The sequence below is a fragment of the Silene latifolia genome, chromosome Y (assembly GCF_048544455.1).
Source record: "Silene latifolia isolate original U9 population chromosome Y, ASM4854445v1, whole genome shotgun sequence".
Lineage (NCBI taxonomy): Eukaryota > Viridiplantae > Streptophyta > Magnoliopsida > Caryophyllales > Caryophyllaceae > Silene > Silene latifolia.
This window is the reverse complement of record NC_133538.1, coordinates 174,197,559-174,215,267: the sequence shown is the minus strand read 5'-3', so window position 1 is coordinate 174,215,267 and position 17,709 is coordinate 174,197,559. Positions and strand designations below refer to the sequence as shown.

The 17,709-nt window shown below is 38.7% G+C and overlaps 1 protein-coding gene across 1 annotated transcript; it reads right to left on the bottom strand.

The window, feature by feature from the left end:
* Positions 1-338: 338 nt before the first annotated feature.
* On the bottom strand, positions 339-4,395 carry LOC141629460 (uncharacterized). Its single transcript, XM_074442459.1, has 8 exons — positions 4,332-4,395; positions 3,112-3,587; positions 2,648-2,925; positions 1,862-2,369; positions 1,263-1,792; positions 944-1,040; positions 798-859; positions 339-660 (listed from the first exon to the last, which is right to left on the bottom strand). Exons 1-8 carry the CDS (start codon positions 4,393-4,395, stop codon positions 339-341), a joined length of 2,337 nt encoding a protein of 778 aa, XP_074298560.1.
* Between the last annotated feature and the right edge of the window lie 13,314 nt (positions 4,396-17,709).

The following is a 17,709-nucleotide window of genomic DNA, read 5'->3' as shown; positions in this document are numbered from 1 at the left end:
AACTATAACCATACTTTCTCAAAAACCATTTTGTTCATACCATTAGTAGAATGAAATCCTATATCCCTAATCTTCATGAGATCTTCAAATATAGGTTTCTTTCTTCATCTTGATCTAGAAGCTCTTCATCTTGAGCTTCCATCAAATAATATATCGTTTTGCTTGATTTAGTCTTCTGTGGTTATGAGCAAAACAATCATAACCAAACTTGATTGCCAAGCTTCAATTTCATCATGAGAATTCCATCATATGTTATAACCATAATTAGTCTTCACGGAAATTGTCAACTAAAATGTGCACCATTGAACAAACAATTACACGCACAAGTGTATAACATATTACAAATCATAATACTTGTCATTATCAAAACTTATATGAATACGGTCCAACATACCTAATTTAAACCCAGACAAGTGCAGAATGCTGGTAATCACATCCCGAGGTACCCCATTAAAATAAATGTCAGACTTCTCACAATTCATATCAAGGCCAGAAGCTGATGAGAAAGTTGCAAAAGCCCTGAGGATAACAATAATAGATCTCCTATCACCTCTACAGAACAGTAGAAGGTCATCAGCAAAACTCAAATGAGTTAACTTTAAAGGTCTGCATAGAGGATGATAGTTGAAATCCATTCTCTCAGTAACCTCAGTGAGGACCCTACTCAAGTATTCCATACAGATTGTAAAAATCAAACGAGAAATAGGATCCCCCTGTCTAATACCTCTTTTTCCTTGAAAGTACCCAAAATTATTACCATTTAAAGAGATAGTGAACCAAGGAGTAGAGATACACACCATGATCCACTTAACCATCTTATCAGGAAACCAAGAGCAGATAACATGTATTTCACAAACTCCTATTCAATAGAGTCATAAGCTTTTTTAAGATCCACTTTCATGATGCATCTAGGGGAACAAGCCTTCCTATTATACAGTCTCACAAGGTCATGACAAATTAAAATGTTATCAATAATGTCCCTTCCTTTGATAAAAGCACTCTGTTTATCACTGATTGTAGTAGGGAGGACTTGGACAAGCCTATTACAAATTCTTTTAGAAATAATTTTATAAACCACATTGCAACATGCAATAGGTCTAAAATCAGTAACAGAATGGGGCCTATCTTTTTTTGGAATAAGGGTGAGGATAGTAGCATTGAGTTGCTTCAGAATCTTACCAGACTGAAAGAACTCCTTGACAGCACCCACAATATGTTCACCAATCAGTTCATAGGTAGCCTTAAGAAACTAGGAGGAGTACCCATCAGGGCCAGGAGCGTTGTTATCAGGGATAGAGAATAGGGCTGCCTTCACTTTATCACTAGTAAACTCCTTCACTAGCTGCTGACATTGTTCAGAACTAACCATTCTCCCTTTCCTAACAGTGGGATAGTAAATATTGGTAAATCTTTTGTTTATCCCCAACAGATGCACATAATACTCAACAAATGCATCTTCAATTGCCTGAGGAGTGACACATCTATTACCAAGCATATCATGAATAGAGAGTACCCTATTGCCCATTCTTCTCCCCTTAAGAACACTGTGAAAATACTTAGTGTTGTCATCCCCATCTTCTAGCCATTGAGCTTTAGCTTTCTGAGCTAAAAAACTCCTTCTTGCCATCTCTAACTCCTTATAGCTAATACTAGCCTCCCTTTCTGCTTGTTGGAGGTCAATATTAGTAGGATCACCATGTAACTGCTTTTGAACATTCATCATATACAGTTTAGCCGCATTAGCAGAGGTCTCAATGTTGGCAAAAGCAGACCCATTCAATTGTTTCAGAGCCTGTTTAAGGTGTTTAAGTTTTTGAACCACTTGAAACATCTTAATGCCATACATATGCTACCCCCAAACCTCCTTAACAATAGCCATAAACTCAGGGTCCTTACTCCATATATTAAAGTATTTAAAGCTACCTTTTTTCCTCTCCACAGTAGGACACAGAGTAATAGTGCAAGGACAATGATTAAAGAGTCCCTCTGGGTGAAAAACTGTAGAAGTGTCAGGGTACACATTCAACCACTCATCATTAGCCATTGCTATATTAATTCTACTAAACACCATAGAGCCAGGTTTCTGCTTATTTGTCCAAGTGAAAAAAGCATATTCGAGAGGCAAATCCATAATCCCACATTCATCCACACAATCCTGAAACCCCTTCATTTCAGAAGCAGTCACAACAGATCCTACTCTCTCATTCATAGCAAGAACATTATTAAAATCCCCCATAACTACCCAAGGTCCAGAAGCCATGTGTTTCATAGACTCCAAAGACTGCCAGAGAGGAATCCTTTCTACCACCCTATTAAACCCATAAACCATAAACAGCCACCATACACATCCAGAAGGCAAAAAGACCACCCTACAGTTAATAATCTAAGCTTCACAACTCAACACAGTCACATCATAGTTGCCAGGGTCCCATAATAACCAAATTCCCCCCCTCCTCTTGAGCCTTAATATTAGTAGTCAGGCTCCACTGTGATCCAAATCCATGATGCACTTTATTAATAGAAGACCTCCTAACTCTAGTCTCAGTTAAACCAAAAAGACCTACATTATTTGTGTGCAGAAACCATCTAACATCTTTCTGCTTATTCTCACTATTTAACCCCCTAACATTCCAAAACCCTATACTACCCATTTTCAATTGCAACAGAATCACCCTCCATGTCAGCCTCTAACACCCTCCTATAATGGACTGAGTGCTCAAGGACTTCCATAAAAGTTCTTCTCTCACTGCCAAAATAAATACCTCTGTGTCTGGTCAGCTTAGTGATTATTCTGGCAGGAGAAAAGGACCTAACAACTCCAGGCATAGGTGTTATCATACCACTAGGATCAATACCCCCAGTTCCCCCAGCTGGAATGATGGCCTGATCAGACATAACTGGATTAGGAGGGACAACCCAAGCAGGCTTTTATTCAAGAACTTCAAGACACACAGGAGTATTAGCAGGACCCCTGGCTTTCTTTGGCACCCAAACTTTCCTCACCGAAGCTTGCTTCTCATGTTTCCTACAATCCCTAGCCAAATGCCCCAACCCTTTATAGTCAAGACATTTCACAGGCTTCCATTCATAATGCACTATCTACCTATGTACCACGTCTAACTCATCAATAAACTGAATGACATCAGGCAAGTCAGCACCAATCTGCACCTCAATCATAACCCGAGCATGTCCCAGAAAGGTTTTTAGGTGAGTATTGCTATCACACCTAACAGGCTTACCAATCAATCCAGCAATTTTCATAAGAGCATTACCCCAGAACTTGAGAGGAAGACCATAGAATATGATCCAAATTGGAACCATATCCACAGCCTCCTTCACAAGCTTGATATCAGGAGTCCACTCCTTGACTATCACTGGCTTATTATCAAAAAACACGGGTCCTGCTTGTAACACACGTAATTTCATCTCTTCTGACTTAACACGTTTAACAAACCCCTCAATGACCTTGAATGGAGGGTTCGCACCCAACACATAGCAATAAACTGTCGTAGACCAGTAATTCAACTCAGTTTCAACATCACTACTAGTAAGTTGTAAGGGTCTTACCCGTGGCGATGTATCAGAACCTGAAGAATTACCACGCCTTGATACTTCCACCTAGTCAGACTCTTCATCTGTTGCTTCCTCTGAAATAAAATCTATACCATTGCTCAAATTGAAAGGACAAATTATTGAATTCAGTTCCTCAACCAAATTCCCCAAATCCAGTAATTCATCATCATTATTATTTAAATTTGAAAACCTGGATCCAGAAGGATTATTATGTGGCGTACTAGTATTATTATTGTGATTTTTTGTATTATTTGAAGCTATTAATTTTAGTAATCTACTAGATTTAGGAGCTGCTTTCTGTTGACGAGCTATTGCTTAATCGCAGAAAAGAAGAACCCTAAATCGCGTTTCTCTCTCTAAGTTTCATCTCTCTCTGTTAGTAGTGATTAAATTAGCCAACTCTTCATATTCGAGCTTTATAATTCATGCCCAAGTACTTATCGAGGTCCATATAACATCGACTAATTTGCATTGTAACTTTATTCTTTAAAACCGCACATTCACACTCATTTATATGAGCGTGTACTCCACACTCCCTAACCTATATTATAACGGTCTAACTTGCTTCGATTTTTGGCCAAATCTCAATTGCATTCAAATGATATCGTGATTAACTTAAATCACCAACATTTCTTTAATTTTCCTCTCCTTTATTCTAGTTTAGCTTAGAGTAATTTTAGTTAATTATTGGTAGATCTACTGTTGGGTTTGTAAGAATTTGGTACTACAAGCTTTAATTCAAGGTTCTTCATTTTTACCCATGTTCTTCATAGTTGGTAATTTCTTCACATCTTTCTCTTCCTCGTTGTTCTTAGTTTTCATCTTAAATTTATTTTTCATCTTACTTAGTTAGTTAATTTGCTGTTTATTTATTGTTAATCTAGTGTTAATTAGTCATCATCTTAGTAGATCTAATTCTCCCTTAGTTAAAGTTTAATTCTTTACTATTTTAAAATGTTCAAATTCAAGTTTTCCTTCTTCCTTACTTTTATTAATGTTGTTAGTGTAAAATCTATTATGTGTGAATAGTTTCTTAGTTAGGGGAGGAGATTAAGGTCCTTAAACTAGTTTCACAATAGGATGACTTTGTTCCTACCCTTTACTATGTTGAGGGGTTTAGATTTAATCTTTTAATAGCATTGGTGAATTAGTCGGTAAAGGTGACGACTTGACCCGATTAGTTATAATTTCGACCTATGTGAGAAATTCCTAGGCTGGCACCTTACTTTAGATGACTTACTTGACTTATGAAAATGGGTCAAGGGATAAATGGACTTTGTCGGATCTAAAGACCATCTCGACCTTTATCTTACCCTCTATCGTGGCTTAGGTGGCCGTAATCTCACCCTAGAATCTAGCGTTTGGACCCGACTCCCTAACTCCCTTAGTTAGCCATTTTATATTTACTTTTACTTTTTGTTTGTTTATTGGCTTCATTAATTAGTTTAAATGCTCTTAGAATATTCAAACCTCTAACTTTTGATGGACTAGACTAAACCAAACGAAAACCAATATACGATTCTAACCGACTTTGTGGATCGACCTCATTACCCTACTACACTAGTAGGTAATGAGCTTTATAAATATTGTTTGATGCGGGGTGGGCGACAATCCCGCTATAAGTATGCTTTCCTTCACCTTTGCTTTAATTATCAACATGTTTACTTGTGTTAGAATTAATATGAGTGAGTAGTATCCCTTTAGGGTTTAGGGAGATCCTTAGTGGGTTTGTTTGGGTTAATTAAGGTTGAGATTGTTTGGGTATTTGTTGTGAAATGGGTCTTTCATTCATGCATAAGAAGTGTTTGTTAGAATGCTGAGTGAACCTTTCATTACCTTGTTTGCTTGTCTTGTTGAAAAACCTCTACTTATTATTATACCTTGTAAGAAAGGTTTGGTTTTTGGTTAGTTTAAGAGACCACTTGACTAGTCTTGGCCTAAGGACCGACTTACAACCAAAACCCTTATCTAATCACGACTTAAAGCGACCCAACACCACTTTGGTGAACCGGACTACCCTAGTTTCTCCTTAATTGATTAAATTACCTTTCATCTAGTTTAATTTGCATCTAGTTATATCTTAGTTTAATTCATCATCAAATCTACTTCTTATTTGACTAAACTAGGACTCTATTCGACCTAAACATTAACCCACACCATCTTCGCATTTGACCCTGACTTATACTACTTATTTTTGTTGGGTTATTACAAATTGTTTTTTATTGGGTTTGACGACCAAAACCCACATCATCCACATATGCATCTCCGATCCACCAATTAAAATATATCAGCATAGTCATACTTGTATTTTTTTGGTGGAAACTATTTGGTTATAGTCGTACTCATATTTTAAGTGCTATTTAGTTATTTGTTCATAACTCTTATAGTCAACAAACTTCGCATTATCGATTACGCTACATACTTTTTTTTTTTGTTTTACTCTGTTTAAATCATTTTCTTTCATTTTTTTTTGGTTTCTATGTAGTCCTATTTATGATTCCCTTATACACAGGGTGCATAAGCTTTCTTTTGAGTTAAACTCTCTAAATTGAATTAAACTGAATTGAACTTAATGGATCTGAACTGAAGTGAACTAAACTTATTAATAAACCTGGACTAAACTGAACTAAACTGAAATAATAATAATAATAATAATAATAATAATAATAATAATATAATAATAATAATATAATAATAATAATAATGATAATGATAATAAAAATAATAATGGTAATAACAATAATAACAATAACAACAACAACAATAATAATAATAATCTAATGAGATATGTAAAAAATAAATTAGTAAAATAAATGATAACAATATTAATAATAATATTGTTGGGCCAAGATTTGTCCTGCCTGATCAGGCAAAGAAATACCTAGTCTAGCCTAAACAACATATTATACCCAGGCAGGTGCCAGCCAGGAGGGAAAGACAGGTCAGGCCATCTATCCAGGCCAGACCTGAAGGAATAACTCACCAGCCGTATATTGGGCACAACTAGAACAAGTCAGGCAACAACCAAAGCACAACTAAAGCCTAGAAAGACAGCTCCTACTTTCATGGACGACCTATTCAACCGAATTAACGAAGATTGTGGAGCTGTAAACTAAGCAAAGATAACGGCAGACGATTTCTGGAGTCAAACACCTACCTTCGGGTAAATAGGGCACGAGGCCTATTACCTAGGAACGTCCAAAACAAACGTTAGAGAGCCATTGCAAACAAGATGAAAGTACTATAAATAGAAAGAAGGAGAAAGAAGAAGGATCATCTACTATTCACTCATTTTTACCCTCATTTCATTATTGTAATCACTCTGAGTAAATCTACAAAGCATTTACACTTTATCTCTAGCCTGACATACAAATTCCCTATCAGGATACACTAAAAGATAGTAATAATCCCTCCTGGCTTGGTACCCGTGGTTTTTTCCCTTATCCCCGGGTTTTCCACGTACAAATCTCTGTCTTTCACTTTGTTGTTTATTCTTTAAGTTATTCATCGTACTAGACAGGCATAATTATTTGTGTTAGATTACCCTGCAATTAAATCCCTGTCAAGACTTTCCTTCCGTGTGAAATCTTGCTAAAATAATTGGCGCCCACCGTCGGGCATCTAGCTCAAAAATAATCAAAACCTAATCCCAAACAACACAAAAACTCTTCCAAAAATGACTGGAGACAGTATAGAACAACAACTAGCTGCCGCCAAACAACAACTCATGGAGATGGAGCAACTGAAGCAAAAAATGTCCCAGGCTGAAGCTGAAGTCCAGAAACTGAAAGAATTAAAGTCCAACCTGAAGCAAAAGCTAGGAGATAAAGCTTCAGGATCAAAATTGAAGATTCAGCCTGGAACACCATTTTCTTCAATCATTAGGAATATTGACTTCTCCAACTTTGGTACTCCAACTCCATAAAAAACCAAAGTAGGGGATCTCGATTCAGATTCAAAAGAAATCCCAAACGAAGAGACTATCCCACATCAAACCAATGTAGCCATAATGATGGCCATGGTCTAGGAAATCCAGAAACTCCATGAGAAATTTGAGAAGAACCCTGGAATACCTACAAGCATTGAGGAAGCCAACCCTGAAAGCTATGCTGACTCTCCCTTCGTGGATGAGATAGCTAAGATAGATCTGCCAAAAATGTTTGTGGTACCATCAATGAGAATCAATGATGGAACTACAGATCCTCAAAACCATGTAGCCTACTACAAACAGAGAATGTTGGCAGCCTCTATACCCAGTGAGCTACGATAAGTGTGTATGTGCAAAGGCTTTGGAACAACCCTGACCGGGTCTGCCCTTCAATGGTACATAAACCTGCCAAATTGAAGCATTAAGTCCATTGCAGATCTGATAAACTCGTTCAACCACCAGTTTGTCAGTAGCAGGGAGCTAGAAAAGAGATTCAGTGACCTGTACAGAATCAAGCAAAAGCCAGGCGAGACAATCAGAGCATTCCTGACCAGATTCAACAAAAAGAAAGTCTCAGTCCCCAGATGTGATGTTGGAACAGTCGTGGAAGCTTTCAGGCAGGGGCTACCACTGGATAGCGATTTCTATGACGAGCTGACCATGAAACCTTGCCTAACTTTTGAAGACATTCAGGCAAAGGCACTTGGCTACATCAGGCTGGAAGAAGATAAAAGCTTCAAGGCTAAAACCACTGACAGTGTTTCAAGATATGAAAGGTCTAACAGGAAAAGTTCTAATCACGAGGGAAGCAGCTCCAGGCTATCTCCCTATACCAGGCCTGACAGATCAGAAGTCAACTATGCTCATAAGCAACGAGGTAACTCTTATACTTATCCACCTATTCAAGAATATAACTTCTCTATTGATACTTCAGGACTCATCAAAAGGCTTGAGAACATGGGAGACATTGTCAAGTGGCCCAAAAAGACGGACAATCCCTAATCAAGGAAAGACAGAACAAGATGGTGTGAATTTCACATGAACATATGACACACCACAGAAAAATGCCTGGGTCTACTCAGACAAGTGGCTTATCTGCTAAAGAAAGGCTACTTGAAGGATCTAATGCCATCAAAGAACAGGGAAGACAACGGATCAAGGAAAGATCAGGAAAGACCACAACGTGATCTGCCTCCGGCACCACCAATCTATGAAGTCAAATTCATAAATGGAGGATCTGAGATTTGTGGCCTGACTAACTCAACTACAAAGAAAATAGTCAGGGAGTCAAAAATGAAATCTCCTTTTAAACCTAGAAACTTACCTCAAATTATTTTTGATGATACTGATATGCAGGGAATCCCAGACATCCATCATGATGGCCTGGTCATTACTATGCAAATTGGCACTGCACGTGTCCTAAGAATCCTAGTAGATGGTGGCAGCTCAGTCAATTTAATTATGCTTGGTGTCCTGAAAGCCATGAAGATCGATGAGAACCAGATCATAAAGAAGTCAAATGTCTTGGTAGGATTCAGTGGTGAAACCAAGAACACTCTAGAAGAGATCTACCTGCCAACCTACGTCGAAGGAGTCTCATCATATGAAAGATTTTGAGTCCTAGACTGCCTCTCATCCTACAATGCAATCTTAGGCAGACCTTGGATCCATAATGTCAGAGCCATTCCTTCAACCTACCACTAGTGCGTCAAAATACCAATAGAATCGGGAATAACAACCATCAAAGGTGAACAAAAATCTGCCCAGGAATGTTAGTAACCTTCCAAGGCAGGTAAGTCTCTCGCTTAGCAATTACAGTACCCTGTCAGGAGCACTTATGTGGCATAAACCCAAATAGAAATAGATCAAGTAGTACTAGACCCTAAGTACCCTGATAGGTATGTACTGGTGGGATCTGATGTCCCTGATAACGTCAGACCAGAACTAGTAAGCTTTCTTAAAAATAAGTCTACATGTTTTGCCTGGTCACACTTTGATATGACTGGCATAGATGCTAATATTATTACCCATAAAGTCAATATTGACACTTCTTTTAAGCCTGTATAATAGAAAAGGAGAAAATTTGCCCCTGAACGCAACACAATCATTAACGAAGAGGTGGACAAATTCCTAGACATGGGAATGATCAGGAAAGTAATATACCCTAAATGACTGGCCAATGTGGTCGTAGTGCAAAAGAAGAATGGCAAGTGGAGAATCCGTGTAGACTACACAGATCTCAACAAAGCCTGTCCAAAAGACCCATTCCCACTCCCTCACATTGATGCAATGGCAGATGCTACAGCTGGGCACGAGCTACCGACGTTCATGGATGCCTCAAGTGGATTTGACCAAATCAAAATGCATCCACCTGATCAGGAAAATACTTCATTCATCACGGAATGGGGCATATATTGCTACACAGCAATGCTCTTTGGCCTGAAAAATGCAGGGGAAATATACCAACGCCTGGTTAATATGATGTTCAAAGACCAAATTGGTGACACAATGGAGAGGTCTACGTAGACGACATGGTGGTCAAATCAAAGAAGGTTGAAGATCATGTGAAGGACTTGGAAGTAGCCTTCAAAACCCTGTAAGAACTCAATATGAAGCTTAATCCCTCCAAATGCCACTTTGGAGTATCATCAGGCAAATTCTTACGGTACATGGTGACAAAAAGAGGGATTGAGGCCAGCCTAGAACAAATAAAAGCCATCCTGGAGTTGGAATCTCCTAAGTCAGTCTAAGATATCTAGAGATTGATAAGAAGAGTTGCAGCCCTGAACAGATTCATATCCAGATCTTCTGAAAGATGCAGATTGTTTTAGCAGGATTTTCCCTGAAAGAATCCGGCTTGATTATAAAGTAATTAGGGTATCTAGTTCTGCAAATTAGGGATAAGATTATAGAAGAATTATAGATGGAGATTGAATATAGGTAGTGTTATTGTATTTCTTTGATAAGCCGATTACAAATCTTGTATGTAAGTATGAGTATTCAGTAGAGAATAATGAGAATAATGTATATCCTTTACAAATGTTAAATAATGCTATTTATACTCTTCAAAAATTAACGTTGGATGCCACCCAACGTTCTTCTTGACCGTTTTCAGTTGTTAGCTAGAAAATAGGGCACATTTCCTATTTATTCGCTTGACCCAGTCTTCTTCAACAAACTTCGGCTTATATTCCTTTGCATGATCTGGTACGTGGAAACATACTATTCTTAGAGTTGGACTAGGTCTTCTGTGATAATAGGGCATGTGTATAACTGTCTTGCTTGTTTGCTGATCCGCCGTCTTGCTGGAGAGTTCTATCAAGCTACTTTAATATCATTATCAGGCTTTTCTTCCTGGACCTTAACAGCTTATTTATCCTCTGGTGTTCTTCTCCTGTCAAATAATAAATGTACTTGCCCAGACTTTGGTTGCCCCAATCAGCCTAATAAGGCCAGGCTAGGTTACAATCAGACCAGGCTAATTTGGGCCTAACACAGATCATTTTATGACCCTCTCAGGAAGAACAAGTCGTTCAAATGGATGCCTGAACATTAAACAGCCTTCCAAGAGTTAAAGAATTACCTGGCCACTTCTCCACTACTGGCCAAACCTAACAAAGGAGAACCCCTGACGGTCTACCTGTCAGTCACTGAGACAGTAGTAAGTGGAGTCTTGATCAAGGAGATTGAAGGCCAACAACATCCCGTCTACTATGTAAATAAAAGTCTCTTGGATGCAGAAACAAGGTAGGGATTACTTGAAAAATATGTACTTGCATTAATTGTATCCTGCACAAAACTCAGACCTTACTTTGAGAGTCACCCAATAATTGTCAGGACCAATCTGCCTATCAAATCTGTCCTCAGAAAACCTGAACTTTCAGGCAGAATGGCAAAGTGGTCAGTACAACTTAGTACTTATGACATAACCTTTGAACCTAGAACAGAAATTAAATCCTAGGCTTTAGCAGACTTTGTGGCTGATTTCAGTCCCAACCTAGAACTTGACCTCATAAAAGAGGTCAATCAACTAGACACCCAAAAATCAGGCCAAGAATGGACCTTACACGTAGATGGAGCAACCAATATGAGAGGAAACTGCCTAGGACTAGTACTCAAATCACGACAAGGGGATTTAATAACTCAGGCTGTCAGTTGTGAATTTAAAGCAATAAACAATGAAGCTGAATATGAAGCCCTGATAGATGGACTCAAGGTATGTATAGATCTTGGCATTCAAAATCTCAAGGTAAAAACTGACTCACTTTTAATTTCCAATCAAGTCAAAGGAACCTACGCTGTAAAGGACTCAAAAATGGTTCTTTATTTAGACTATGTCAAAAACCTTTGCAAAAATTTTAGTTCATTTGACATTGATCACATACCAAGAGACTTAAACACCCAGGCTGATGCCCTAGCCAGCCTGGGATCAAATTTCAGCCCTGCTATATTTGATAAGATACCCATTGTTCACCTGCTCGAACCAACCATTACAAAACCTGACCAAACTTGTCCCATCATTGAGGAGACAAAATCCTGGACCAAACCATATTATGATTGGTTCTTACAGGGGATCCTACCCAAAGACAGGCATGAAGCAAGGGCCGTTAGAATTAAAGCTTCCACCTAAACCATTATAAATAACACTTTGTTTAAAAAGTCTCAGGCTAGACCCTACCTATGATGCCTGGAGCCACATGAGGCCAAACAAGTTATTGAGGACATACATAATGGATACTGTGGAAACCACAAAGGAGGCAGAAGCCTGGCAAGCAAAGTTCTAAGGAAAGGCTACTTTTGGCTAACTTTAAAGGCTGATTGCCTAGCTTACAGCTCAAAGTGTGAAGCCTGTCAGCTTCACTCCCCGTTCATTCATCAACCATCTGAGCTACTATATTCCATTTCAGCCCCCTGGCTATTCATGAAGTGGGGAATGGATATTGTAGGCAAGCTACCCCAAGACAAAAAGCGTACATGCTTGCTTGACTGACTACTTTTCAAAATGGATAGAGGCAGACTCATACTGACTAGTTAAGGAGAAGGATATCATATAATTCATTAAGAGAAACATCATATGTAAATATGGCATCCCCTCGGAAATAGTTTGTGACAACGGTACTCAATTTGTGGGAAAAAGAACAATGGCCTTCTGTGCACAATGGAATATTAACCCGGTGACCTCCACACCAAGTTATCCAAAAGCCAACGGCCAGGCTGAATCCAGCAACAAAGTGGTAATCAGCTGTCTGAAGAAAAAAAACTAAAGTAAAGAAAAGGCGGATGGGCTGAAAAACTCCCTCTAGTCATCTGGGCTGACAAAACTACACCTAAAACATCCATATGCTAGACCACTTACTCCCTGGTCTATGGTTGTGAAGCAGTGATCCCAGCAGAAATCCATGTACCAACTACCAGATGCAGCCTGAACACCGTGGAGGAAAACCAGCCACTAATGCAAGACAGCCTGACCTTGGCTGAAGAGCTGAGAGATGCAGCCAAGATCAGAATAGGCTCCTACCAACAAACAGTAGCCAGAAGATATAATAAAAATGTGAACATCAGAGTATTCAAGGAAGGGGACTTAGTCCTACGTAAAGTCTTCCCAAATACAAAAGACAAGAATGCTGGCAAACCTGCTTCTGCATGGGAAGTGATACGTGCATTTTATATAGTCTTTTTAGCCTATTTTATGCACGTATTTCTATGCTTTTATCGTGGTTTTATGCTATGAATTGCCCCGAATATGCTACTTTGGGTTATTTTGTCTTATTTGCAGGAATGGACCATAAAGTAGTAGATTCATGCCATTTACCGTCCGTTTTGCATGCATTTGGAGGAAGAGATAATTTGGAGCGAGAAATATAGCTGTCTTGGGATGCGTGAAGGTGTTTCGGGAGCTAAAAGGACAAGTCAAAGTCAACTAACGTGAATTAATGAGCTGCTGAAGTTAGTTTCCCTCGATCGAGTGCTTTTCTAGTCGATCGAGTGGTTTTAGGATGAATAAATAGTCGATCGAGTGGTTTTTCTGGTCGATCGACCAGTTCCTTATGTGTGTTCAGTCGATCGAGTAACTAATCTGGTCGATCGACTGGTTTTTGGCTCAGTTTGCTCGATCGAGTGGTTTTATTCCACTCGATCGAGTGGATTTGCTATGGGCTGGGCTTTTTACTTAATTTCCGTCATTAGGTTTAACTATACTCCTATTTTCTTATAAATAGGAGTTAGGACGTCATTTGTAATCATCCGAGGATCATCGTACGTTACTTTTCGTCTGTCATTTTCACTGTTACTTTTGTTCTTCAATTCCGGATCAATAATTCAGTATTAATTCTTCCCCTTTCTTTTCTTCTTTAATTATTGTTTATATTCATTGTTATTTCTTTATTTCTCGTTCTTACTATAATTATGTCTAGCTAATTCCGTAGTATGTTAGGATTAGGGAAGCCGTGGTAGCATGTTTTAATTGACTTGAATAGACTAGTCTTGCGATAAGAATTGTATTAGGCAATTTAATTGTTATCAGGTTGAATGAATGCATGCAGGAGACCAAATTTATCTAGTTAACCCCGACCTGGATCGAAAGATTGGAAGGGAAGGCTTGCTTAATTACAATAGGTGATACCTAATTAGGGCGAAAGCTAAGTTAGGAGACCCTAGGGCGGTTTAAGGACCGAAAGGTGACGACCATAGCTCTTCTTATCAATAGTTTAATCATCTCAGTAAACCCGATAGTGTAGCTGCCACGGTAGACCGACTCTTAGCATATTTCCTTTCTCTTATTGTTAATTTCCTTTATCCTTTTTCTCTTGCCTTTAGCTCCAGTAGTTTAGTTAGTCCAAATCAATCAAACCCCCAGCATTGTGACATTAGATAGATAAATAGACAAATAGATAGTAAACCGCCTCCCTGTGGAGATCGACCCTACTTACCGCTGACTTCTGTTAGTAGTATCTAGGTATTTTATTTTTGGTACGAAACGACAGTATCAAATTTTGGCGCCGTTGCCGGGGAGGCATCTATTTATTTATTTGTTTCATTTTATCTGTTTTTAGCCTCAGGGGATTTTTCCCTTGAGGCCGTTCTAATCTTTTTCTTTGAGTGCTGTTTTGATAGGCCTTACAGATACTACCTAGACAGTTCTAGGTGAAAGATCGTCAAAGGGAAGGCTTAAGTACCTTTGACCCGTCACCTATGTCCTATTATATGGAACAGCCGGTGATTTGCTGCGGGAGATGTGGTGCTGCTGGGCATGATGCAGTTTTTTGTCTGGCAGAGAATGACGAAGTTTACGCGTTCAAGCAGCGTAGACGAGCTAGTCAAGCAGCTGTAGTTGTGCCGCCACATCCACCCTATCAATGGCCACCGCAACAAGATCTTCCTGATATACAGAAAGAAGAAATTGCAGAGCTGAAATCTTTAATGGAGACATTCGTATCTCAAATGCAAGATTATGATCGAGTGAGGCAAGAGAGTGATAGACGTATGGATGCTCAAATCATTGAGCTGGAGTCTTGAATTGCTGGGCTAGCAGCTGAGTCGGATTATTGGCAACCAGAAGAGGTATACCTTGCTGAGAGCGGTTTTTCCCCTGAGGAAACCGTGTTGCCCAATGCTGAGGATGACTTTTATGACTCGGATGACGAGTTTCTATCATATTTCACTGCCTTACACGAAGATTTCAGCCCTGTACAGGAGGATTCACTCGATCGAGTGACTAATATTAGTCGATCGAGTGAATTTCCAAGAGAAAGTGCTCGATCGAGTGAAATTTCTACTCGATCGAGTAAAACGCAGGAGGAAATTGGTCGATCGAGTGATTATTCTTCTCGATCGACTGAATTGGCCATTGGGAGCTTTGATTCGTCATATGGGTTTGATTTTGATGACGATTTTGATGATGATAATGGATACGGTGAATCCCCTCTATTCAAAGCCGAGCTGGATGCGCTTGAGGCTGAGATTTACGGGATGAAATCCATTGAGGAGGTTAATGAAGAAGCAGCTGAGTCGGTAATCACTCATAGTACGGAAGAGGTAATAAATTCTTTTATCTATGATTCCGTCATTGAGAGTGATCAACCTGAGGTAGTAAACGATAATCTTATTATTGTTTGTTTTAATAGTATTTTGCCTCATTTGATTCGTGCTTCTTCCTTTAAAGCTATACCTCCTCATATGTGGGCGAATAAATTAGCGAGTTCTCACCATCCTTGTCGTTTTAATTTTGTTAACCTGAAATGGAACCCCACTTTATCGTCTATTGCTCCCGCGCTGCTACATTTTGTGGATAAATTTAGGAGCTCGCATAGGAAATTTGTTAGCTTTAAATGTTTACATACTTTTATTTCCTATTTCTTTATTCCACTTAGGTGCTACTTATGCTTCTGTGTAGCACATGCGCAGATTTATGATTTATTGCTGCGCGGTTTGAGCTGTTTCGATTGTGATTAATTAGAGAGGCTCGAAGAAAAGAAGGTCGAGCTGGGACCTGACTGAAGCTAGCGCTACCCGGGAGGCAACCCGGAGAATTTTATTTTGCATTTTATTTAATTTCAGTTGTAATAAATGGATTTTATACCATAGACTATCTCAGTATGCTTGTTTAGTTAGTTTGCGGGCTGTTTTATTTGCATTTTGCAGGAACACGCTGAGAATCACTCGATCGAGTATTTTTTCTACTCGATCGAGCACTTTAGCTGATGGATTCACTCGATCGGGTGATTAATTTACTCGATCGACCACCTGCAGAATAGAGAACTACTCGATCGACTGCCTTTCCTTTCGATCGAGCAGTTTTTGGATGCCCATTCACTCGTTTGACTTGGATTAGCTTCCTGAGACGGTTTTCCGGGCCCTTAGCAACCTCCCATGTTCATGGTCGGTTTGGGGAGGTCCCTTTATTCGCGCATTTTGTGAGTTTTTCCGTATTTACTCTCTTTCTCCTTCAGTTTACATTTCCTTTCCATGTTTTGGTACAATGGGGGCATTGTACGGTTTGGTTTGGGGAGGTTATACATCCATATCTGTGTCTGCATATTGTTTTTATTTGCATTTCTGTTATCACGTTTAATTTTTGTATTGCATTGTTGTTTATTTTTATTAAAAATTCAAAAATTCCATAAAAATTGAATAAATTGTTAAAAATTCAAAAAAAAAATTCACGTTTATTTTTGCATATAGGTTGAGTCGGAACGGTAGATTTCAATGATGAAATTGCACTATAACTGTCTTTTTGCTTAAGCCTTGCATTAAACTGATATCTTTCTAGCTTTGTCTTTTGCATGTCTACGAATTAATGTTTACAAATTTAGCTGAACGAATAGACTTGACCTGAAATTTTGGCAACCTACTTATAATTTCTAAGGAATTAGAGCCTTATAAACTGGTGTCATTTGTGACCGGTTTCATGTAGGATTGTGAGTAGTTACTCCTTGCCTATAATGTATCATTAATTTGCACATATATGAAATTCAATTGCTTTTTGCCTTCATACATTCGGGTTAGTGGCCGGTTGGTGTCACATGCAGGGAGGTGCTTACAATTTCCTTTTCTTTCATTTTTACCCATTTAACTCCGCATTAGCCAAATTTGCCTGTTGACCCTTAGCTACATCCCAAATTTAGCCTGCCTTGTCAAGCTAGTTTAGTGTATATTTTGCGGTATATATTTCATTGTGCCAAGTTTGGCTCGTATTCTGTTGATTCGGAGTTGGTAATCTATGAAGAAAGGGAGGATGATGAAAAAAGACGTGAAAAAGAAAAAAAGACATGAAAAATGAAAAAAAAGGAATTCGAAAAAAAAAAAAAAGAAACCGAAAAAAAAAGAAAAATAAGAAAAGAAAAAAAAAAGAAGATGTTGATTGGATGAGACGGTTTCTGCTCCTATGTTTTATCTGTATCTTTTGAGGAGTATTTTCACTTCGGTTTGGTGAGTTTTGTGCCAAATGAAGGGCATATGTGCTTAATTCATAATTGAGTTGGAAACGGATGTTGATATATGGTTTTGTTTAGGTACTAGCTTGGCCGCCTATACCTCCACATTTCCATAAAATGTTTTGCCTTTTCTTACCCATTGCCTCACTTTACCATATTTTTGTAAGCCCTCGGCTGTGACAGGACCTTGTTTGGTTGGAATGTGTGTACGGTAGCTAGAATTGTCTATCATATTAGTTGCATGCATATTTATGTGGGTCGTAGTCTAGGTGAGCG